The 24,375-nt window shown below is 42.0% G+C and overlaps 1 protein-coding gene across 1 annotated transcript; it reads left to right on the top strand.

The window, feature by feature from the left end:
- The first annotated feature begins 9,726 nt into the window (after positions 1-9,726).
- LOC145958634 (uncharacterized) lies at positions 9,727-23,942 on the top strand. Its single transcript, XM_083076141.1, has 4 exons — positions 9,727-10,013; positions 10,190-10,635; positions 10,682-10,884; positions 22,311-23,942. The coding sequence occupies exons 1-4, from the start codon at positions 9,727-9,729 to the stop codon at positions 23,940-23,942; spliced, it is 2,568 nt and encodes an 855-aa protein (XP_082932267.1).
- The last annotated feature ends 433 nt before the right edge of the window (positions 23,943-24,375 follow it).

Genomic DNA, 24,375 nt, shown 5'->3' with positions numbered 1-24,375 from the left:
AGAAATCTCTCTGGGAGTCGATCCGACGAAGTTCCGGAATTCCGAGCACTTAGCTTGGAGATTCGAACCTAGTCGAAGGGAAATCCTCCGGATTTCCATAGTCAAAAGTTTTTAGGAAGGAGCGAGCGAGCTTGTAGAGTGAGGGAACGCCAAAAAGCTTCCCAGTCTTACTCAATATATAAAAGCACGCTTCAAGAGGTTTCTTCTTAAATCCTTCCTTTTACTGCTTTCTGTGTGCATATTTAAACTGTCATCATGTAGATAGTTAATTTATAATCGCTTAGAATAAATAGGGGTAATTTAGTAATTTTACGCTATTGTTTTAGAAATAATCTGTCATAGGGAACCCGAAAGGGGCGCTGTGGGGTGCTAACACCTTCCCCACGCGTAACCGACTCCCTTACCCGACTCTGGTTGTAATGGCCAAAGTTGATTTATAAAATCAATTGCCTTATCCCTTTTTCCAATGTTTTGAGTAAAACATTGGTGGCGACTCCACGAACCCTCCTTTTGCGAAAACCACTAATCCATAGAGGGTCCCGCTTGGGATTAATATGGATTGGTGAGACATTTAATAAATAAATTGGATAAGATCGACAAGGTCTCAGTTTGAGAACAAGTCTTTCTAATAATCCAATACATTTTCAAAACTAAAATAAAAGCGAGCTCGACCGTCTTCGCAACCGCCGAGGCCCGTTTCGGGCCGGTGGCGACAGATGGCGACTCCACTGGGGAAGCTTCGAGAGTCAGTCCCATTTAGTGACAGATTATTTTTAACAAATAATAGTTAAAATTACTTCATTACCCCTTGCTTGTATGATAACATGCTTTATATATTTGGCTTTAAATAACTGTTGTTTGTTTAAATTTCCGCAATTGTTTGAAATAAAAATTGCACACAAACCTTTGCACACAACAGTTCCCTCTATACCCGGGGGCATGAGTGGTAATCCATAGGGAGTGGATGTTAGTACGGCCGGTTGAATGGGTCTATAGGAGCCTACGAGACCGTTGTCGGAAAAACATCACTCAAGGTGATAACCATGAACTTAAGTCCGACGGTGCGTTGGAACTTTCCATCGACCCACGACGAGAGGAATTGGGTCCCTATAATGGGGGCACCTTGGGGGCCTCAGACCGGTGAGAACAGTTAGATCCACCTTGAATATGCACTTTTCTGCAGGATACCCCCACCTCGTGATTCGCTCGTGACTGTTCGTGGATGAGTGAATTGTTTGTGCATTGTTTATGTGAAATTGTTTGAGCATACATTGCATTTCTTTAAACATACAACATTCCTATTCTTTTGAAATAAAAATAAATAGGAATAAGGATCTTCCATTGCATGGTGTTAACATCTACCTTCATCACATTCATATAGGTAGTTTCCCTTTTCACCCAAAAATACAAAAATATAATAAATAAAAATACCCAAAAAAAAGAAAAAAGGGTTATTTATCCAAACCAAGCAATATCATGCATCATCTTAGGGACATCCCGAAAACATGATAATGCTTAGTTCAATAAACACAATGCATGCATATTCATCGCCATCATCTCATATCATGCATATAGATCTTGGAGGGATCTAGGAGTCATTCATACATCTCTCCTAGTAATCCATTAATAAACATTAATAAAAAGAAAGGATTAGTCGATGCGTATGTTCAAAGAATGGATCGCACGCCGTTCGTGTAAGCCAACAACCGTGCCAATCGAGCGCACATCAACTCCGTTGTTGGTAATCAAGACGAATAAAGGGGAAGGTCCGACACCATTAAGGATCACAGTCCCAAGGCCTTTCCCTTACAAATCAAATAAGGCTGTGCCGTGGATATACGACATCCACTCTTCTGTCGACAGCGATATCTCCAACATCGCTGGACTTGGGGGCATGACTAGGAGTGGCAGGATCTACACTCCCGAAGATCTTCATGACAAAACTCCCAAGAATAAAGGGAAAGAAAAAGAGGAAAAAACCGAGGAAAATAAGGAATCCGAGGAGGAGACAGACAAGCTGTTAAAATATATCCGACAGAGCGAGTATTCCATCATGGATCAACTTCATAAGACGCCAGCAAAGATTACTCTGTTGTCGTTGATCCTATGCTCCGAACCGCATCGGCAAGCTCTGTTGAAAGTCTTGAACGAGGCATACGTGTCGCACACTATCTCCCAAGACAAGTTTGAAGGGATTGTTAGTCATATCACGGCTAATGATCACCTCACCTTCATCGATGAAGAAATCCCCACCGAGGGATCAAACCACAACAAGCCCTTGCACATCTCTATAAAGTGCAAGGAGTATCACAACAAGCCCTTGGACGTAATGCCAAAAAGAACGCTCAAGCAATTGGCAATCAAGGGAATCCAAATGCGCCCGAGCAACATGATCGTTCGAGCTTTCGACGGTTCTAAAAGAGAAGTGGTGGGAGAGATCAATCTTCCAATCCAAATTGGACCCACTATCTTCAACGTCGAATTTCACGTGATGGACATTACTCCGGCATACAGCTGTCTCCTTGGCCGACCTTGGATTCAGGATGCGAAAGCTGTACCCTCTACGCTCCACCAGAAAGTCAAGTTCATAGTGGGTGACAAACTGGTGACCGAACAAGCTAAAGATGACATACTCATCAGCAAGCCATCCAACATACTTTATGTGGATGCAGCAGAGGAAGCTTTAGAAACCGCCTTCCAAGCATTGGAAATCGCCAATGTTGAAACGTTTCCCCGAGAAATGAAGAAGGTAGCTCATACGCTCACAAAGAACGGATACTTGCCAAGACAAGGATTAGGCAAGGACTCCCAAGGAATCCCGGAGCTACCCATTATCAAGGATAATCCGGGGAAACAAGGGTTAGGATACAACCCTAACAAAGATCAAAGAACGAAGAGGAATCAAGATCCTTCTCGACGTTCTTTAAGCCAGATCTTTAGGAAGGCTGGTTCACAAGCGTCAAGGCCGGTCGTCGTCATCAAAATGTTTTTTTCCTTCCGATAGGGATGTATAGACTCAGTGACTATTAGAGATCACTCCTCGGGGACAGCCCGACCCCCGAGCCTCGATAGGGCACATGTTTCCATTATGATTATAATAAAATCATTCTTCATTATTTCTTATTGTTTCTTTTCTTGCTTACAATAAAATTCTAGACCACATTATTTAACCCCGTTTGAACGAACATAAGTGAGGTTAAAATCGTCTTAATAATCAATAAACCCGCATCATTTTTATGTGGAAGTGTGCATGACAGCTTGGAGCACCTTTTCTTGGCATCAATAAGTGCCATCATGGATAAAAGAAATCCTAAAGATAATAAGCTCGGCAGGAAACCCAAAAGGGGACTGCGCTAAATAAGAGCAAAAGACCCGCTAGGAATCCCACAAAAGGGTGACCTAGGCAAAAATTAGGGTTACAAAATAATGAACAAAAACAAAAGCCCGCTAAGACATCACAAACGGGTGTTTTAGGCAAAAGTTAGGGCCGTCAAAAAGGAAAAACAAAATAAATCCATGATGGTACCATCAATTGAATTCAACAAGGAGCTCAAGAAAAGCTATCCAAGTTGTCAAAGCACAATCATTAATAACGAAGATGTGCTTAACTTCATGAATGTTTAATCGAACAAACCTAAACACAATAAGCCTGCCATTGGCCAGCCATTCTTACAATATCCATTTTTCAAAAATAAAACAGTCCCCTCTAAAACACAAACTTTTGAAAAATATACCTTTCCCTGCTTTTCTCTCTTGTCCCCAACGATTTTTGAATAATCTAGTGGAAACATGGAGATATAGTGGTCAATAAGAGGGTTGACACATCTTCTAAAGGAAGGGAGAATCATTTGGTTGATAGCACCAAAAATCAAATACGCATCGTTCCTCGGTTACAGAAATCGGCAAAGCACAGTCTGTATGGAGGAATGGCAAGATCCAAACAAAGAACGCATCGATTAATTCTTTTGAAAAACTGAATCAAATAGAATTAGGTGCATCTCAGTTGCATACATGCATACAGATGATAGGTGTATTAGAAGATCACTTATTCTCTGTTTATCTAAAAAAAAAAAAAAAAAAAAATCATCATAAAATCAGAAAAATCCAATACGCCCGTATTGGTATTAATACGGTCGTATTGGAGTTAACGTTAAGCACAACGTTTCAACTCCAATACGGGCGTATTAAAATCCAGTACGACCGTATTGAATCCCAATACGATCGTATTGAACCCAATACGGTCCGTATTGGTTGTGAATTTTGTACATCAACGGAAAGGCCAATACGGCCGTATTGAATCCAATACGGGCCGTATTGGCGGAATTTTGCCTATAAATAAAGGCTTCCCCTCCCTCATTTTGCATACCTTTCTTCATTCTCCACATTCCTTGCTTGTGAGTGCATTCCTAGAGAGATTATCGGAAATGGCAGAATCTTCTCGCAAAAGGCAGAGAGCCCCGGCCAGACGTGTAATGACAGACCGACACCGAGACCGGCTGCAGCTCATAGAGACGTTCACCATCGAGCCGTCAAGAGTGCTCGACTTTGAGCTTCTCCAAGCGGTGGGCTTGGAGAATGATGTCAGGAACTACTTCGACGCCATAGGATGGGGATTTGTCCTTAATCCACCATCCCAGCTATATTTGACGGCCACGAAGGAGTTCTTGGCCACAGTCGGCGTCACGGAGTCGACTAACAGCTATGGGGAGGATGTTTGCGCGGTGGATTTCTGGATGAATGAAGGATACCGCACGCTGACGTTGGACGAGTTCAACGTCCAGGCAGGGTTTTTCAGCCGCACTGATCAGCTGGCCTTCCGAGATGCCATATGCGAGTGGCCTGATCAGTGGACTCCGGTTGAGATGTGGAGTTTGCTCACTGGCCGGCGGGATTATCATTCAGGGGTGAAGGGCTCCCGGCTCCCGACCGCTCTTAGGATCTGTCACAAGATCCTCACCAGCACTATTCATGGCAGGTCCAAGAGTCAGGAGTCGATTACACGACCGGATCTGCTGGCCTTATATTGCATGGCCACCGGCCGGAAGGCCAATCCTGGATATTTCTTCCTTGAGCACGTGAAGAAGTTTGGGGTACGAGAGGGAGGAGAGTCCAGACAGGGGTACATCTTGGTTGCCCCACTCCTCTCACAGCTGGCGGAGACATGGGGATGTCCCGATGGTGCAGAGCCAGGGGCTTTGGCGCCAAAGTTGATTGGTGCCTCCACCCTGATTAACATGAAAATCATCGCTAGGTCACCAGGAGGGGGGTTTGTGCGAGTAGATGGCCTCGAGACCTTCGACGACCTCCTCAACAACCTCGACTTTGAGGGAGGCGACACCCCGCAGCCAGAGGCTAGCACGTCACGGTCGGACAGGGGATACTTTGACGCCCGCTTCGACACACTGCAGCAGAGCATTGACACGCGATTCGATGCTTTTCAGCAGAGCATCGACACGCGATTCGATGCTTTTCAGCATAGTGTCGGTACATGGCAGCAGAGTACCGATGCTCGACTAGATACCTTGGTGCAGGGGTTCGACAACCTCTCCGTCTGGATGCATCGCCGCTTCCCGGACTCGCCACAGGACCCGCCAGCAGAGGAGTGAAGACCGGCTTCTGTTTTATTGCTTTTTCATGTACTAGTTTGGTTGGGCTTAGCCCCATGTCTCAAATTTTTCTTGTACAAATTCATTTTTAATGAAATTTGCCACTTTTGAATTCAAAATTCTCTGGTAATTTAAATTCTGTACAGCAAAAGCCAAAAACATAAAAAAAAAGGCAAAATACAGAAAAAAGCCAAAAAATAAAAAAGGCAAGGATACAGAAAATCCAACAATCAGTTTGCACAGAATAACTGAGCCTGGAGAGGCTTACCAAAATACTCCTCATCCTCCACACCAAAGAATAATTGAGCCTGGAGAGGCTCGCAGAAAGAATACTCCCTCAGAATAATTGAGCCTGGAGAGGCTCGCAGAAACAATACTCTTCCTTCAGAATAGTTGGGCCTAGAAAGGCTCGATTCCCCAGAGATATCTCAAGCTTACACTCACGGGCCAAATTCCCCAGTGAAAGCTATCAGAATGCGATCAGCGAAATCCCCAAAGGAGGCCTGATCATCCAAGAAAAATGTCTAAGGACTTTAAACTTCCCCAATGGAGGATAGCTTTCCAACTCAAAAGCGATGGGTGAAGCTAAGCCTGAAGAGGCTTTCTAAATAATACTCTGGGATGAATAAAAACTTCAAATCCCCAATCGCCTACTAAAGAGGCATTTCTACAAAAGGAAGACCAATAAACTATTCCCCAAGTGGAATTTGGCTCTCAGCCTAACAAATGAACGTCAAGATGATCTGCCTAACAAAAGAGGCCAATCAACATCAATCCTCAGTGGATGATCGCCTATCCAAGAGGCATCCCCACAAAAGGGGAAGAAAATCAAAAAGATTAATAAAATTCCCCAAGCGGAATTTGGCATCCCGCCAAAACATCGAACATCAAGACTATCTGCCTAACAGAAGAGGCCAGTCAAAAAAATCAACATCCAGAATCCCCAGCGGATAACAGCCTACACAGAGGCAGCGAAAAATCAGAAAATCAAAAAGAGTTACCCGAACAAGGATAACCGGGATACTCCACCAACGTCGAAAGGACGTCAGCCAATCATAAGGCACCGCTCACATCAGAAAGAGCATCTTTGTGTCTATACCCCAAGGAGTCAGAAATTCCCCAAGGGTACTAACAATGCAATGCAAGTTGGGGCACAGGAACCTGTGAATGACTGCACATCCCCTAGACGGATCCCTGCGTTATCCAGCCCTCAGCGGCACAAAAATCAAAAAACAACCGTCGAAGCAGCATCGTGGACTGTGGAGACAAAATCATCACCAAATCCCTGGAAAGGAGATATTCACGCTACCCCGTCGTCACAAACACGGAGGTATGTAGCTTCCGGCTCGGGCAATGAGAGAAGCTATCTCTGGAAAAGGGGTACTCACCGCTTACCGTTGTCACAAAGGTACTTAGTTTCCGGCTCAAACAAAGAGTGAAGCTAAGCCTGGTAGGACGGTACTTACAGCTTCCAGCTTGGGCAACAAGCAAAGCAAGGCCTGGAGAGGCAAAACTCACACTGCTCACCGTCGTCGCAAAGGTGCTTGGTTTCCGGCTCGAACAAAGAGCGAGACTAAGCCTGGAGAGGCGGTACTCAACCATCAGCGTCATCAGAGGCGCGTTGATGTCCAACTTCCGGCTCGAGCGTCGAGTGAAGTTGACCTTGGAGAAGGTAAACTCAGCTACCGAGGATGTCAGAAGCGCCGAGGTATGCACCCACCTGGAGAGGCTACTCAACATTTTTCCACCGGAAGACGCTACAAGTCAGAAGGTCGGCGCAATACCCGGACAATTGGGTCAACTCCTTTACTTGTCAGCCGATACACCAAAAGGCCGTCCGACTAAGTAAAGGGGGGGCAGCTGTAGACCCCTAAAATTGTCCAGGTCGGAAATAAAGCTTGAAGACTCTCGAAGACTGAAGGATAATCAGCCAGAAGGACTCCTCGAAGGCCCTAGGAGGGTTCTCTGTAGGTCTAGAGGTCTTAGAATAGCTCAAAATAAGGAAGTGGAGGGAATGAAGCCCAATACGGCCGTACTGAACTTAATACGGCCGTATTGAAGCTTCAATACGGCCGCAGTGAACTCAATATGGCGTATTGAAGTTTCTGAAACTTCAATACGGCCGTACTGAAATCAATACGGCCGTATTGAAGCTTCAATACAGCCGTATTGAACTCAATACGGCCGTATTGAAATTTCTGAATTTCAATACGGCCGTATTGAACTGAATACGGCCGTATTGAAGTTCAAAAATTTCAATACGGCCGTATTGGTTCTGTAGCCCGTATTGGGTCTGTTCCCTATAAATATGACGTCAATTGGACGTCATTCCACACTTTCACACTGAGTTTTGACTCCCTCCTTGAGTATTCTGGGGTTTTTGAGCAGTGTTCTGCCCTAGAAATCTCTCTGGGAGTCGATCCGACGAAGTTCCGGAATTCCGAGCACTTAGCTTGGAGATTCGAACCTAGTCGAAGGGAAATCCTCCGGATTTCCATAGTCAAAAGTTTTTAGGAAGGAGCGAGCGAGCTTGTAGAGTGAGGGAACGCCAAAAAGCTTCCCAGTCTTACTCAATATATAAAAGCACGCTTCAAGAGGTTTCTTCTTAAATCCTTCCTTTTACTGCTTTCTGTGTGCATATTTAAACTGTCATCATGTAGATAGTTAATTTATAATCGCTTAGAATAAATAGGGGTAATTTAGTAATTTTACGCTATTGTTTTAGAAATAATCTGTCATAGGGAACCCGAAAGGGGCGCTGTGGGGTGCTAACACCTTCCCCACGCGTAACCGACTCCCTTACCCGACTCTGGTTGTAATGGCCAAAGTTGATTTATAAAATCAATTGCCTTATCCCTTTTTCCAATGTTTTGAGTAAAACATTGGTGGCGACTCCACGAACCCTCCTTTTGCGAAAACCACTAATCCATAGAGGGTCCCGCTTGGGATTAATATGGATTGGTGAGACATTTAATAAATAAATTGGATAAGATCGACAAGGTCTCAGTTTGAGAACAAGTCTTTCTAATAATCCAATACATTTTCAAAACTAAAATAAAAGCGAGCTCGACCGTCTTCGCAACCGCCGAGGCCCGTTTCGGGCCGGTGGCGACAGACCGAAATGCTCCATGAGGTTGAACTCATTGAAGGTGGCGGAATCACCTTGGAGGATTCTCCAATGGTGGAGAAGCACCTAAGAGAGGTTCGGTTACCTCTTGAAGAAGTGGAGAAGCTTGAGAAACCAAGCTTCTAGGAGAAGGAACTTTGAGAGAAAACTAGGAGAAGTTTTTCTCACGAATTTGACTCTTGAAAATGAGAGAGAATTTCTGAATTCTAAGTCTCATTAATGTCCAAAAGTGAAGGTTTAGGTCAGATTTACAATTATATAGGGAGAGGTAGCTTCTAGGAGAAGCTAACCTTAACCATGGTTCACTAGGAACCATGGTAAGGTGTAGCTAACCATCCATGGTTTCTAAAACTTGTAGGAGAAGCTAACCTTGACCATGGTTCACTTAAGAACCATGGTAAGGTCAGCCCACCCTACCAAGGTTTAGAAACTTGGAGGAGAAGCTTCAAAGCTTGAAGAAGGAACAAGCAAATTTTGGCTAAGAAACTAAGGAAAGAGCTAGGCGGATTAGGCTCCAAAATGCTCCATGAATTATTTTGAAAATCTTTGATTTGGTTTAGTTAGGTTCATCATATAATGATGAGACCTAGCTAAATCAAATCTATGAAAAATTAGGAGCAAAATGAGTCTAATATGCAAAATTTTGCCTAGGCCCAGTTCTAGCCCATTTACTAGTCACACCCTGAAGCATTGCTAAATGCCACCCCTTTTTCCCTACTGAAAAAATATAAAATGAATGTATCAACAAAGGAGGTTAAATGGAGTTAAACTCTCCAAGTAACCCACCCTAAAATCAATATACAATCACTAATTAAAAGCAAGTAAAGTGTCTCACAAATACAAAGGCAAAATTAGACCTATACAAAGGAACTATGTACAAAATATATGAAAAAGGTCTTTAAGATCATCCCATTCCTCTTGGTTCTTTTAAGATATCACGTCTTGGATTCCTTGGCCTTGGCCATAGTCTATCAAGCAGCGTTCTATGATAACATGATTGGGAACATTTCATCAAATTTCTATGATATAGTCATCATCGGGGAAAGGATTGAGAATGGCATGAGGAGTGGGAAGATTGTGGTTGACCCTGTTGGAATAGCTGGTCCAAGGAAATTTTCAAGTGGTGCAGGAAAGAAAAAAGAAGGAGATACAAACGCAGTGACATTCAACTCCCCTGGGATACCTAACAACAAGTCCCCTCATTTTTATACCTCTCACATGGCCTACCCAAATATTACCACCATCTCACCATACCCTCAACAACTGATCCATCAAGCTCTGTAGGCTTCACCCGCAACACCTACCAAACGACCATCTCAATCTACCCAGCCATGGAACCAAAATCCTAGTCATACAAGGTCACAAAACACCCAAGACCGAAAACTAATCGAGTTTGACCCTATCCCTATGTCCTATACTGAGTTGTTCCCTCTCCTACTACAAAATTCCTTAGTAGTACCTTGCCCGATGAAGCCCGTAGAACCACATATCCTAGGGGATACGATGCTAATTCCAAATGTGACTATCATGCAGGGGCTATTGGTCATTCCCTCGAGAATTGTCGAGCTTTGAAATTCAAGGTACAAAGTTTGATTATGGCCGGATGGTTAAAATTCAAAGAGGATAATCCTAATATCGGGAACAATCCTCTACCAGGGCATGGAGGGCCTATAATTAATTCTATTGAGGAGAATAAAGATCAGCTCATGATAAGGAGAGTGAAGGATGTAAAAACTCCCTTAAACCTCATTTTTAAGGAGATGTGTAAGTTTGGAATGTTGGAAGGAAGTTATGGTAAAGAGGAGGGGTGTGGATTGCATCCTGGTATGAGTCACAAGATTGATGAATGTGATGAGTTTAAACAAATTCTACAAGATTTAATGGATAAGCAACTTAATACAGGTCGACTGTTCTGAAAGTCATGTGTGGGCTGTGGATTCAAATGTAGGTTACCCAAAACCCCTGGTTGTCCATTATACCAGGGGTAAGAACATTTTGAATGTTGACAGACCAAAGCCTATCACAATACAAGTACCAAGAGCTTTTCCCTACAAGGATAATAAAGCAGTGCCATGGAGATATGGTGCAAATGTTTGCATTGATGTCTCTAAAGAGGGATTAGAAACCACCGACATTAAAAATGTTGCTGGGGTTGGTGGAATGACTCGAAGTGGTCGAATTTACACACCTGAAGAGTTGAAAATCAAATAAGCTAAAGAGGTAGAGAAGAGTCGTGAGAAAGGAAAAATCAAACAAGCTAAAGAGGTAGAGAAGAGTCGTGAGAAAGGAAAGGAAGTGGTGGATGAAAGGATAATGATGGAGTTTAGGTTGAAGCAATGGAGTGATTCTTGCTTCTTGTGACCTTCTCTGAAATTTGAAGACCTTTTCCTTGAGCTTTCCACGGATTGAATGATGGAGGAAGATGAATGGAATGATAGGAGAATCCCTAAGCTAAGGATGGAAGCATCCAAGCTAAAGATCCAAATGAAAGCTCACTTTCAAGCTTAGGAATGGAGGTTTTCCTAAGACTAGGTTTAGTGAGATTTTGGTGACTCTTGGAGAGAATATGGCTGAAGTAAAATTCAGAATTCTCATTCATTCAAAAGTGTTTACAATAGTGGAGGATTCAAGCATATAAACCCACGGATCAAGGAGCCATCACATGTGTACTAAAAGTGGCGCCAATTTGAATTCAAATTTGAATTTGAATTCAAATTGAACGTCCACTTGTTCTAAGCGATGTGCAGCCCTTCCTTCTAGATTATTAATTGCATTTAGAGGTAATTTAGGGTTCATTTGAATGTACACATGTGCAGCCACCTTTGGCACAAAACATGTGACTCAAATGAAACTCTAATTACTCCTAAATGTAATTAACATTCTATGATTCATGCTTTATTACTTAATCCTTCTAATTTCCTATTCTAATGGCCTAAATACAATGACCAAGCAAATACAATGGAAAGGAAAAATTACAAGAATGAAAATGAGCCCAATATTGGGTACCAAAAGCCCAAAGGCCCATGAAGCCCAAAACTAGGCCCAACAAGCCTAAAACCTAAAATGCTACTCTATGTGGTCCAAAATACAAGACCAAAATATAGGAAACCTATACTAACATGATATATACAAGATATAAGGAAATAGCTAAAACAAGATATAGCCCATGAGAAATTCAACTTAGGCCTTCCAAGCCCATCGGGCCCATTGGGCCTTGACTGGCCCAATCCTCCATGTCTAACCCACTCCTCTTGGCTCCTTCAATATGTCACCCCTTGCTTTCATAGGCATGATTCCATCATCCCCTCCCTCTTGAAAAGGATTTGTCCTCAAATCTCGAGGATCCATGGAATAAGAATCATTACCTACATGCACATTATACCAAGTATAAGAGGTGAAATGTGAAGAAAATGGACTATGGATCCTAAGAAGAATCCTTCCATCTATCCTAACAAAGAAAACTAAACTTTTGAAATTAACATCCCTATAAGTGGAAATAGGATCCTCTTCTAAGCATAACCTAGAAGGAAATCCTAAACAATTTTGAAACATATTGTTTGGTAGATAAAAAGATAATGTCTTGTGAAATCCTGAAAACTCATATAAACTATTTTTGTCTTGTAGGGAAGGAGGCAAATTAAGTTCAAATAAAGAGGAACTTCCCATAAGATCAAAAATAGAATATGAAATATAACAAGATGTATCCATCAAACAATATATTCCAAAATTTGGGTGCTTTATTAGAACAACTATGGTAGAAGGAGTCCTAAAGAGAGGAAGGCTATCTTCCTTGGGCACCTCCAAGGAAGTAGCACAAGAAGTAGAACTAAGTGTAGTCCACTCCTTCTTCACTACATCTTGAAGTTGAGATTCATTTTTCTTTAAAATATTTTGTTTTAGAATCTCCACGTCATGAATAGTGGTAGCATAAGGGTAAGAGTTAAGGTTTTTATGTATGAAGAGAGTATTTTGCAAATGGTTTTTAGAACAACTCTCTTCACTCACAAGTCCTTTAGAGGAAATGTTTTCCTCCTTACTCTTCCCTAAGAGAAATGCCTTTTTTCTTTCTTTTTCTCTTGTTTTTCTCAATTTTTCTTTGGCTAAAAGTTTTTCTTCCTTTTGTTTAAGAATGTGAATTTCTTCCTCTAAAATTGCAAGTTGTGCTTCTCTTTCAAGTTTTTCTTTTTCTCTTTTTAACACTTCTTGCTTTGTCCAAGGTGTTAGTGATTTAAGCCTTTGAGTAGGATGTGAAAAACTTTTTGGAGAGCTTGAATCACTACCACTTGAGGAATATTTTCTCATGATTAAAAAAAAAAAGAATTTTTATATGCTATGCAAAAAACACTTGGAAGTCTAAGTGTACAAATTGCACTATCAAGGGAGGTGAGCTACTAAGAGCCACTTAATAACCAAGCCTTTTCAAATGGAAATCACTAAACTTCCTTGTGATATTCTCAATTCCACAAAATTTTTCACAAAATTTTTTTAATGTTGGATGATTTTCTAAAGTGTTTTTGATTACAACTAAACGTGAGAAATTTAAATTCTACACATGCTAGTCGAATTAATAAAGCAAAGTAAACAAACTAAGAACAAACAAATCAAAGGAAACAATATTGTCGCCACCGGCCCGAACGGGCCTCGGCGGTCGCGAAGACGGTCGAGCTCGCTTTTATTTTAGTTTTGAAAATGTATTGGATTATTAGAAAGACTTGTTCTCAAACTGAGACCTTGTCGATCTTATCCAATTTATTTATTAAAAGTCTCACCAATCCATATTAATCCCAAGCGGGACCCTCCATGGATTAGTGGTTTTCGCAAAAGGAGGGTTCGTGGAGTCGCCACCAATGTTTTACTCAAAACATTGGAAAAAGGGATAAGGCAATTGATTTTATAAATCAACTTTGGCCATTACAACCAGAGTCGGGTAAGGGAGTCGGTTACGCGTGGGGAAGGTGTTAGCACCCCACAGCGCCCCTTTCGGGTTCCCTATGACAGATTATATTCTAAAATAACAGTATAAAATTACTAAATTACCCCTATTTATTATAAGCGATTATAAATTAACTATCTACATGATGACAGTTTAAATATGCACACAGAAAGCAGTAAAAGGAAGGATTTAAGAAGAAACCTCTTGAAGCGTGCTTTTATATATTGAGTAAAACTGGGAAGCTTTTTGGCGTTCCCTCGCTCTACAAGCTCGCTCGCTCTCTCCTATAAAATTTTGACTATGGAAATCCGGAGGATTTCCCTTCGACTAGGTTCGAATCTCCAAGCTAAGTGCTCGGAATTCCAGAACTTCGTCGGATCGACTCCCAGAGAGATTTCTAGGGCAGAACACTGCTCAAAAACCCCAGAATACTCAAGGAGGGAGTCAAAACTGAGTGTGAAAGTGTGGAATGACGTCCAATTGACGTCATATTTATAGGGAATAGGCGCAATACGGCCTACAGGGGCAATACGGCCGTATTGAAATTTTTGAACTTCAATACGGTCGTATTGAAGTTCAATACGGTCGTATTGAAGTTCAGAAATTTCAATACGCCCGTATTGAGTTCGCTGCGGTTGTATTGAAGTGTCAATACGGTCGTACTGACTTCAGTACGGCCGTATTGAAGCTTCAATACGGCCGTATTAAGTTCAGTACGGCCGTATTGGGCTTTTTCCCTCCACTTCTTTATTTTGAGCTATTCTAAGACCTCTAGACCTACAGAGAACCCTCCTAGGGCCTTCGAGGAGTCCTTCTGGCTGATTATCCTTCAGTCTTCGAGAGTCTTCAAGCTTTATTTCCGACCCGGACAATTTTAGGGGTCTACAGCTGCCCCCCCTTTACTTAGTCGGACGGCCTTTTGGTGTATCGGCTGACAAGTAAAGGAGTTGACCCAATTGTCCGGGTATTGTGCCGACCTTCTGACTTGTAGCGTCTTCCGGTGGAAAAATGTTGAGTAGCCTCTCCAGGTGGGTGCATACCTCGGCGCTTCTGACATCATCGGTAGCTGAGTTTACCTTCTCCAAGGTCAACTTCACTCGACGCCCGAGCCGGAAGTTGGACATCAACGCGCCTCTGATGACGCTGATGGTTGAGTACCGCCTCTCCAGGCTTAGCTTCACTCTTTGTTCGAGCCGGAAGCTAAGTATCCTTGTGACGACGGTAGCAGTGTGAGTTTCGCCTCTCCAGGCCTTGCTTTGCTTGTTGCCCAAGCTGGAAGCTGTAAGTACCGTCTCTCCAGGCTTAGCTTCACTCTTTGTTTGAGCCGGAAACTAAGTACCCTTGTGATAACGGTGAGCGGTGAGTACCCCTTTTCCAGAGATAGCTTCGCTCATTGCCCGAGCCGGAAGCTGCATACCTCCGTGTTTGTGACGACGGGGTAGCGTGAATATCTCCTTTCCAGGGATTTGTGATGATTTTGTCTCCACAGTCCACGATGCTGCTTCGACGGTTGTTTTTTGATTTTGTGCCACTAGGGGCTGGATAACGCAGGGATCCGTCTAGGGGATGTGCAGTTACTCATAGGTTCTTGTGTCCCAACTTTCCATTGCGTAGTTGGTTCCCACTGGGGAATTTCTGATTCCTTTGGGGTATAGACACAAAGATGCCCTTTCTGATGTGAGCGGTGCCTTATGATTGGCTGACGTCCTTTCGACGTTGGTGGAGTATCCCGGTTATCCTTATTCGGGTAACTCTTTTTAATTTTTGGATTTTGTTGCCTCTGTGTAGGCTGTTATCCGCCAGGGGATTTTGTCATTGGTTGTGATTGGCCTCTTCTGTTAGGCAGATCATCTTGATGTTCAATGATAGGCTGAGAGCCGGATTCCGCTTGGGGAATGATTATTGATCTTTTCGATTTTTTCTCTTTTTTGAAAGAGTGCCTCTGAATAGGCGAATTATCTTGATGTTTGATGATTGGCTGAATGCCAAATTCCTTTTGTGGAATGGTTATTGATCTTTTTGATTTTTTCTCTTTTTGAAGGGGTGCCTCTTGAGTAGGCGACTGGGGATTTGAAGTTCAGTGTTCGGCTGAGTGCCAAATTCCGCTTGGGGAATGGTTATTGATATTTTTGATTTTTCTCTTTTTGCAGGGATGCCTCTAAGTAGGCGATTGGGGAATGAGGGATCTTATGTATCCCAGAGTATTATTTAGGAAGCCTCTACAGGCTTAGACTCACTCAACGCCTGAGTTGGAGAGCTATCTTCCACTGAGGAAGTTTTAAGTCCTTTGACTAGATATACTGCTTGGGCGATCGTGCTTCCATTGGGAATTTTGTCGATCTTGCTTGATAGCTCTTGCTGGGGATTTTGAATCCAAGAGCATGAGTTGAGGTTCCTCTGGGGAGTATTATTTCTGCGAGCCTCTCCAGGCTCTAGTTATTCTGAGGAAGTATTATTTCTGCAAGCCTCTCCAGGCTCAATTATTCTGAAAGAGTATTATTTCAGCAAGCCTCTCCAGGCTCAATTATTCTGAGAGTATTATTTCGGCGAGCCTCTCCAGGCTCAGTTATTCTGAAAGATGTGAAATCTTTGTCTTTTTTTGTCGACTTTTGACTTTTTCTGTATGTTTGCCTTTTTTTTGTCATTTTTTGGCTTTTTCTGTATTTTTGCCTTTTTTGTCATTTTTTGGCTTTTTCTGTATTTTTGCCTTTTCTGTTGTTTTTCGGCTTTTTCTGTACAGAAATGTCTCAGTTATTATGAGAGAGTATTATTTCGGCGAGCCTCTCCAGGCTCAATTATTTTGAGAGAGTATTATTTCGGCGAGCCTCTCCAGGCTCAGTTATTCTGAAAGAGTATTATTTCGGCAAGCCTCTCCAGGCTCAGTTATTTTGAGAGAGTATTATTTCGACAAGCCTCTCCAGGCTCAGTTATTCTGTGGGAGTATTGTTTCGGCAAGCCTCTCCAGGCTCAGTTATTCTGAGAGTATTCTTTCGGCAAGCCTCTCCAGGCTCAGTTATTCTGAGAGTATTCTTTCGGCAAGCCTCTCCAGGCTCAGTTATTCTGAGAGTATTCTTTCGGCAAGCCTCTCCAGGCTCAGTTATTCTGAGAGTATTCTTTCGGCAAGCCTCTCCAGGCTCAGTTATTCTGTGCAATCTTGTTTGTTGGATTTTCTATATCCTTGCCTTTTTTCATTTTCGGCTTTTGTTGACTGCTGTCATACACAAGCAATTTTCTATTTTTTCTATTTTATGCAATTTCCTCATGACGAGGTCTTTGAAAATTTCTTTATGGCCAATACGGCCGCATCCATTTCAGTACGCCCATGTTGAGTTGAAATTTTGTTCATAACCCTGATTTTAGTATGGGTGTACTGAACATGGTACGGGCGCATTTTTTTTTTTCTGAAATTTATATTTTTTTTTATTTATTATTTTTTTGTTTTTTCAATAAACAGAGAATAAGTGATCTTCCAGTACACCTATCATCTGTATGCATGTATGCAGTATGATGCACCTAATTCTATTTGATTCTTTTTTCAAAAGAATTAACCGATGCGTTTTTGTGTTTAGATTTTGCCATTCCTCCAGACGGACTGTGCTCTGCCGATTTCTGTTACCGAGGAATGATGCATATTTGATTTTGGTGTCATCAACCAAATGATTCTTCCCTTTCTTTAGAAGATGTGTCAACCCTCCTATTGACCACTATATCTCCATGTTTCCACTAGATTATTCAAAAATCGTTGGGACAAGAGAGAAAAGAAGGAAAGGATATATTTTCAAAGGTTTGTGTTTTAGAGGGGATTATTTTATTTTTGAAAAATGGTTTTTGTAAGAATGGCTGGCCATGGTAGGCTTATGTGTTTAGGCTTGTTCGATTAAACACTTATGAGGTTAAGCACATCTTTGTTATTAATGATTGTGCTTTGACAACTTGGATAGCTTTTCTTGAGCCCCTTGTTGAATTCGATTGATGGTACCATCATGGATTTATTTTGTTTTTCTTTTTTGACGGCCCTAACTTTTGCCTAAAACACCCATTTGTGATGTCTTAGCGGGCTTTTGTTTTTGTTCATTATTTTGTAACCCTAATTTTTGCCTAGGTCACCCTTTTGTGGGATTCCTAGCGGGTCTTTTGCTCTTATTTTTGTGCAGCCCCCTTTTTGGGTTTCCTGCCGAGCTTTTTGTTTTTTTAGGATTTTTGTCCTGAATGGATTTCTTTTATCCATGACGGCACTTATTGAGGCCAAGAAAAGGTGCTCCAAGTTGACTTCCACATAAAAATGATGTGGGTTTATTATTATTAAGATGATTTTAACCTCATTCATGTTTATTCAAACAGGGTTAAAATAATGTGGTCTAGAATTTTATTGCAAGCGAGAAAAGAAGCAATAAAGAATTAATGAAGAATGATTTTATTATAATCGCAGCGGAAACATGTGCCCTATCGAGGCTCGGGGGTCGGGCTGTCCCCGAGGAGTGATCTCTAATAGTCACTGAATTTACACATCCCTATCGGAAGGAGAAAAACATTTTGACGACGACGACCGGCCTTGACGCTTGTGAACCGGCCTTCCTAAAGATCTGGCTTAAAGAACGTCGAGAAGGATCTTGATTCCTCTTCGTTCTTTGATCTTTGTTAGGGTTGTATCCTAACCCTTGTTTCCCCGGATTATCCTTGATAATGGGTAGCTCCGGGATTCCTTGGGAGTCCTTGCCTAATCCTTGTCCTGGCAAGTATCCGTTCTTGGTGAGCATGGAGGCTACCTTCTTCATTTCTCGGGGAAACGTTTCGACATTGGCGATTTCCAATGCTTGGAAGGCGGTTTCTAAAGCTTCCTCCGCTGCATCCACGTAAGGTATGGTGGATGGTTTGCTGATGAGTATGTCATCTTCAGCTTGTACAGTCACCAGTTTGTCACCCACTATGAACTTGACTTTCTGGTGGAGCGTAGAGGGTACAGCTTTCGCATCATGAATCCAAGGTCGGCCGAGGAGACAGCTGTATGCGGGAGTAATGTCCATCACTTGGAATTCGACATTAAAGATAGTGGGTCCAATTTGGATTGGAAGATTGATCTCTCCCACCACTTCTCTTTTAGATCCATCGAAGGCTCGAACGATCATGTTGTTGGCGCATTTGGATTCCCTTGATTGCCACTTGCTCGAGCGCTCTTTTTGGCATTACGTTCAAGGAAGATCCATTATCTACCAAGACTTTAGCGATGTGATACTCCTTGCACTTTATAGAGATGTGCAAGGGCTTGTTGTGGTTTGATCCCTCGGCGGGGATTTCTTCATCGATGAAGGTGAGGTGGTCATTAGCCTTGATGTGACTAACAATCCCCTCAAACTCGTCTTGGGAGATAGTGTGCGACACATATGCCTTGTTCAAGACTTTCAACAGATCTTGTCGATGCGGTTCGGAGCATAGGATCAACGACAACAGCGTAATCTTTGCTGGCGTCCTATGAAGTTGATCCACGATGGAGTACTCGCTCTGTCGGATAAACTTTAACAGCTCGTCTGTCTCCTCCTCGGATTCTTTATTTTCCTCGGTTTTCTTTTCTTCTTTTTCTTTATTCTTGGGGGCTTTATCATGAAGATCTTCGGGAGTGTAGATCCTGCCACTCCTAGTCATGCCCCCAAGTCCAGCGATGTTAGAGATATCGCTGTCGGCAGAAGAGTGGATGTCGTATATCCACGGCATAGCCTTATTTGATTTGCAAGGGAAAGGCCTTGGAACTGTGATCCTTAATGGTGTTGGACCTTCCCCTTTGTTTGTCTTGATTACCAACAACGGAGTTGACGTATGCTCGCTTGGCACGGTTGTTGGCTTACACTTGATAACGAACGGCGTGCGATCCATTCTTTGAACATACGCATCGATTATTTCTTTCTTTTTATTAATATTTACTAATGGAATACTAGGAGAGATGTATGAAATGAATAACTCCTAGATCCCTCCATGATCTATATGCATGATATGAGATGATGGTGGTGGATATGCATGCATAGTGTTTATTCAACTAAGCATTATCATGTTTTTAGGATGTTCCTAAGATGATGCATGATATTGCTTGGTTTGGATAAATAACCCTTTTTTCTTTTTTTTTGGGTATTTTTTTTTATTATATTTTTTGTATTTTTGGGTGAAAAGGGAAACTACCTATATGAATGTGATGAAGGTAGATGTTAACACCATGTAATGGAAGATTCTTATTCCCATTTATTCTTATTTTAAAAAAGGGAATGTTATATGTTTAAAAGGTGCAATGTATGCTCATACAATGTCACATAAAAATGCACAAACAATTCACTCATCCACGAACAGTCACGAGCGAATCACGAGGTAGGGGTATCCTGCAGAAAAGTGCATATTCAAGGTGGATCTAACTGTTCTCACCGGTCTGAGGCCCCCAAGGTGCCCCCATTATAGGGACCCAATTCCTCTCATCGTAGGTCGATGGAAAGCTCCAACGCACCGTCGGACTCAAGTTCATGGTTATCACCTTGAGTGATGTTTTTCCGACAACGGTCTCGTAGGCTCCTATAGACCCATTCAACCGGCCGTACTAACATCCACTCCCTATGGATTACCACTCATGCCCCCGGGTATAGAGGGAACTGTTGTGTGCAAAGGTTTGTGTGCAATTTTTATTTCAAACAATTGCGGAAATTTAAACAAACAACAGTTATTTAAAGCCAAATATATAAAGCATGTTATCATACAAGCAAGGGGTAATGAAGTAATTTTAACTATTATTTGTTAAAAATAATCTGTCACTAAATGGGACTGACTCTCGAAGCTTCCCCAGCAGAGTCGCCATCTGTCGCCACCGGCCCGAACGGGCCTCGGCGGTCGCGAAGACGGTCGAGCTCGCTTTTATTTTAGTTTTGAAAATGTATTGGATTATTAGAAAGACTTGTTCTCAAACTGAGACCTTGTCGATCTTATCCAATTTATTTATTAAAAGTCTCACCAATCCATATTAATCCCAAGCGGGACCCTCCATGGATTAGTGGTTTTCGCAAAAGGAGGGTTCGTGGAGTCGCCACCAATGTTTTACTCAAAACATTGGAAAAAGGGATAAGGCAATTGATTTTATAAATCAACTTTGGCCATTACAACCAGAGTCGGGTAAGGGAGTCGGTTACGCGTGGGGAAGGTGTTATTATATTCTAAAATAACAGTATAAAATTACTAAATTACCCCTATTTATTATAAGCGATTATAAATTAACTATCTACATGATGACAGTTTAAATATGCACACAGAAAGCAGTAAAAGGAAGGATTTAAGAAGAAACCTCTTGAAGCGTGCTTTTATATATTGAGTAAAACTGGGAAGCTTTTTGGCGTTCCCTCGCTCTACAAGCTCGCTCGCTCTCTCCTATAAAATTTTGACTATGGAAATCCGGAGGATTTCCCTTCGACTAGGTTCGAATCTCCAAGCTAAGTGCTCGGAATTCCAGAACTTCGTCGGATCGACTCCCAGAGAGATTTCTAGGGCAGAACACTGCTCAAAAACCCCAGAATACTCAAGGAGGGAGTCAAAACTGAGTGTGAAAGTGTGGAATGACGTCCAATTGACGTCATATTTATAGGGAATAGGCGCAATACGGCCTACAGGGGCAATACGGCCGTATTGAAATTTTTGAACTTCAATACGGTCGTATTGAAGTTCAATACGGTCGTATTGAAGTTCAGAAATTTCAATACGCCCGTATTGAGTTCGCTGCGGTTGTATTGAAGTGTCAATACGGTCGTACTGACTTCAGTACGGCCGTATTGAAGCTTCAATACGGCCGTATTAAGTTCAGTACGGCCGTATTGGGCTTTTTCCCTCCACTTCTTTATTTTGAGCTATTCTAAGACCTCTAGACCTACAGAGAACCCTCCTAGGGCCTTCGAGGAGTCCTTCTGGCTGATTATCCTTCAGTCTTCGAGAGTCTTCAAGCTTTATTTCCGACCCGGACAATTTTAGGGGTCTACAAATATTAATCAACTAGTCGAATTTTCCCTAAGTGGAAGCTTGAAACATATGAAATTTCCAAGCCACTTCCACTAGTACTACACGTGAGTGACTATAAGGGATTAGATATACCTGACCAGCTTCTTAATACTCCCTCCAAGCTATTACAAATTGATTGAATTTACAAGAAAAATGCAAGAACTTAAACTAGTCCTAAAAAACAAAGTTGTGACGGTTTTGTGACCACTTTAGTGACGGATTTTCAGCCACATTTTTCCATCACTTGTTTGAATGCTTTAATCCACCTCCAACCTTGGTCCTTTGATGGCTCCTTGATCCGTGGGTTTATATGCTTGAATCCTCCACTATTGTAAACACTTTTGAATGAATGAGAATTCTGAATTTTACTTCAGCCATATTCTCTCCAAGAGTCACCAAAATCTCACTAAACCTAGTCTTAGGAAAACCTCCATTCCTAAGCTTGAAAGTGAGCTTTCATTTGGATCTTTAGCTTGGATGCTTCCATCCTTAGCTTAGGGATTCTCCTATCATTCCATTCATCTTCCTCCATCATTCAATCCGTGGAAAGCTCAAGGAAAAGGTCTTCAAATTTCGGAGAAGGTCACAAGAAGCAAGAATCACTCCATTGCTTCAACCTAAACTCCATCAGATAATCAAAGAGAAAGAAGAGGAGAAAAAGGAAGTCTCCGACGAAGAGGCACATGAGTTTCTAAAACTCATACGACAAAGTGAGTACACGGTGATTGATCAGTTGAACCGAATCCCTGCCAGAATATCACTTTTGTCATTGATGATGAATTCTGAATCCCATAGAAGAATATTGTTGAAGATATTGAATGAAGCGCATGTCGTTCATGACATTTCTGAGGAGAAATTCGAAGGTATTGTTGGAAACATCACTGCCAATGACTACCTTACCTTTACTGATGATGAGATACCAAAGGAAGGAGCAAGGCACAATAAAGCTTTGCATATATCAGTGAAATGCACGGACCATATCTTGGCGAGAGTTTTGGTTGACAATGGTTCTTCATTGAACGTGATGCCAAAAGCAACATTGGAAAAACTTCCTTATGATGGATCATACATTAAGCCAAGCACTATGATAGTGAGAGCTTTTTATGGGTCTCGTAGAGAAGTGATTGGCGAGATAAGCTTACCTATCCAAATTGGTCCTGTTACTTTTGAGGTAGTATTTCATGTGATGGACATTGCGCCAGCTTACAGTTGCCTTTTGGGAAGACCTTGGATTCATTGTGCAAGGGTTGTACCCTCCACACTTCACCAAAAGCTGAAATTTATTGTGGATGACAAGTTAATCATTATATTGGCTGAAGAGGATCTATTGGTTAGTAAACCTTCATCCACTCCTTATATTAAAGTTGCTGAAGAAGCTTTGGAGACTTCATTTCAAGGGCTTGAAATTGCAAATGTAAGCTATGGAAAGAACATCGTGAAGCCACAACCATCTGGTGCCTCCATGATGGTAGCTAAAACCATGTTAGGGAGTGGATATCAACATGGTTGCGGACTAGGAAGAGATGCACAAGGACCAAGCCAATTGCCTGAATTGATGGATAATAAAGATCGATTTGGTTTGGGCTACAAACCCTCAAAAACTGATAAATGGCGGGTTGTGTATGAGAAAAGAGAAAGGAGGCTAGCCAGGCTAGAAAATAGGGAGGCAAGAATTGATGGGGTCCCTATCTGTGATCTACGAGAAAGCTTTTGGAGTGCCGGGTTCGAGTTTCCAAACTTAATAGCTGTTGCTGAGCAAGACTTTCATGAGGACGAACAGGCTAGTCTGGTTCGCGCTTGTCCACCGAATGTGGATGACATGATCGCAAAATCAAGAAAAGAAGAAGATCATGTGATCCATATGAAGAAATTGTTTGAGCGGCTAAGAAAGTTTAAGTTGAGGCTAAATCCATCGAAGTGTACTTTTGGTGTGAAATCTGGTAAATTGTTGGGATTTATAGTCAGTCAAAAAGGGATAGAAGTGGATCCCGACAAGGTTCGAGCAATTCCCGAGATGCCACCGCCTAGCACAGAAAGAGAAGTTCGAGGCTTCTTGGGAAGATTGAATTACATTGCCCGATTCATATCTCAATTAACAGCTACTTGTGAACCCATTTTCAAATTGTTACGTAAAAATCAACCAATGAAGTGGAATGATGATTGCCAAGCAGCTTTTGACAGAAAAACAATATCTACAGAGGCCGCCAATTTTAGTGCCACCAGTTCCTGGAAGGCCTCTCATTATGTATCTAACAGTGCTTGATGGGTCTATGGGTTGTGTGATGGAAATCTAATCCCCAAGGATCCATTTGGAAGAGGTAAGACCAAGAAAGGTGAAGGTTGATCCAAGGAGGCTCACCCATGAAGACCATTAGGCGTCTAATTAGGTCTATGGTTAGGAGGCTAGATGAGGCTTCTATAGAGGAGGTGCTTCTTAGACCTATGCTCAATATGAGTATTGAGTATGATTCCTCTTTTTAGTCTCATAGTCTCTATTGTAAATATATTGTATAGTTTGATTTCTTGTACCTTGTATATAGTAGATACTTGTACAGGTGTATTTTTGCCTTTGTATTTGTGAGGCACTTTATTTCCTTTTTAGTAGCTATTGTATATTGTTTCTAGGGTAGGTTACTTGGGCACTTTGACTCCATTTAACCTAACCTAGAAATACACTCTTTTCTTAGTTTTCTAGT

Source organism: Cajanus cajan, chromosome 6 (assembly GCF_000230855.2).
Source record: "Cajanus cajan strain Asha chromosome 6, NIPB_CcT2T_4, whole genome shotgun sequence".
Classification (NCBI taxonomy): Eukaryota; Viridiplantae; Streptophyta; class Magnoliopsida; order Fabales; family Fabaceae; genus Cajanus; species Cajanus cajan.
The sequence above is the reverse complement of the archived record's forward strand: the minus strand, read 5'-3'. Positions and strand labels throughout refer to the sequence as shown.

What these genes read in the sequence shown, in the direction of transcription:
- LOC145958634 (XM_083076141.1), top strand. Translation starts at nt 9,727, where the DNA reads ATGATTGGGAACATTTCATCAAATTTCTATGATATAGTCATCATCGGG. An exon ending in CAACTGATCCATCAAGCTCT is followed by an intron (nt 10,014 to 10,189) that starts GTAGGCTTCACC and finishes ATTCCTTAGTAG; the next exon opens with TACCTTGCCCGATGAAGCCC. An exon ending in ACATTAAAAATGTTGCTGGG is followed by an intron (nt 10,885 to 22,310) that starts GTTGGTGGAATG and finishes AAACTCCATCAG; the next exon opens with ATAATCAAAGAGAAAGAAGA.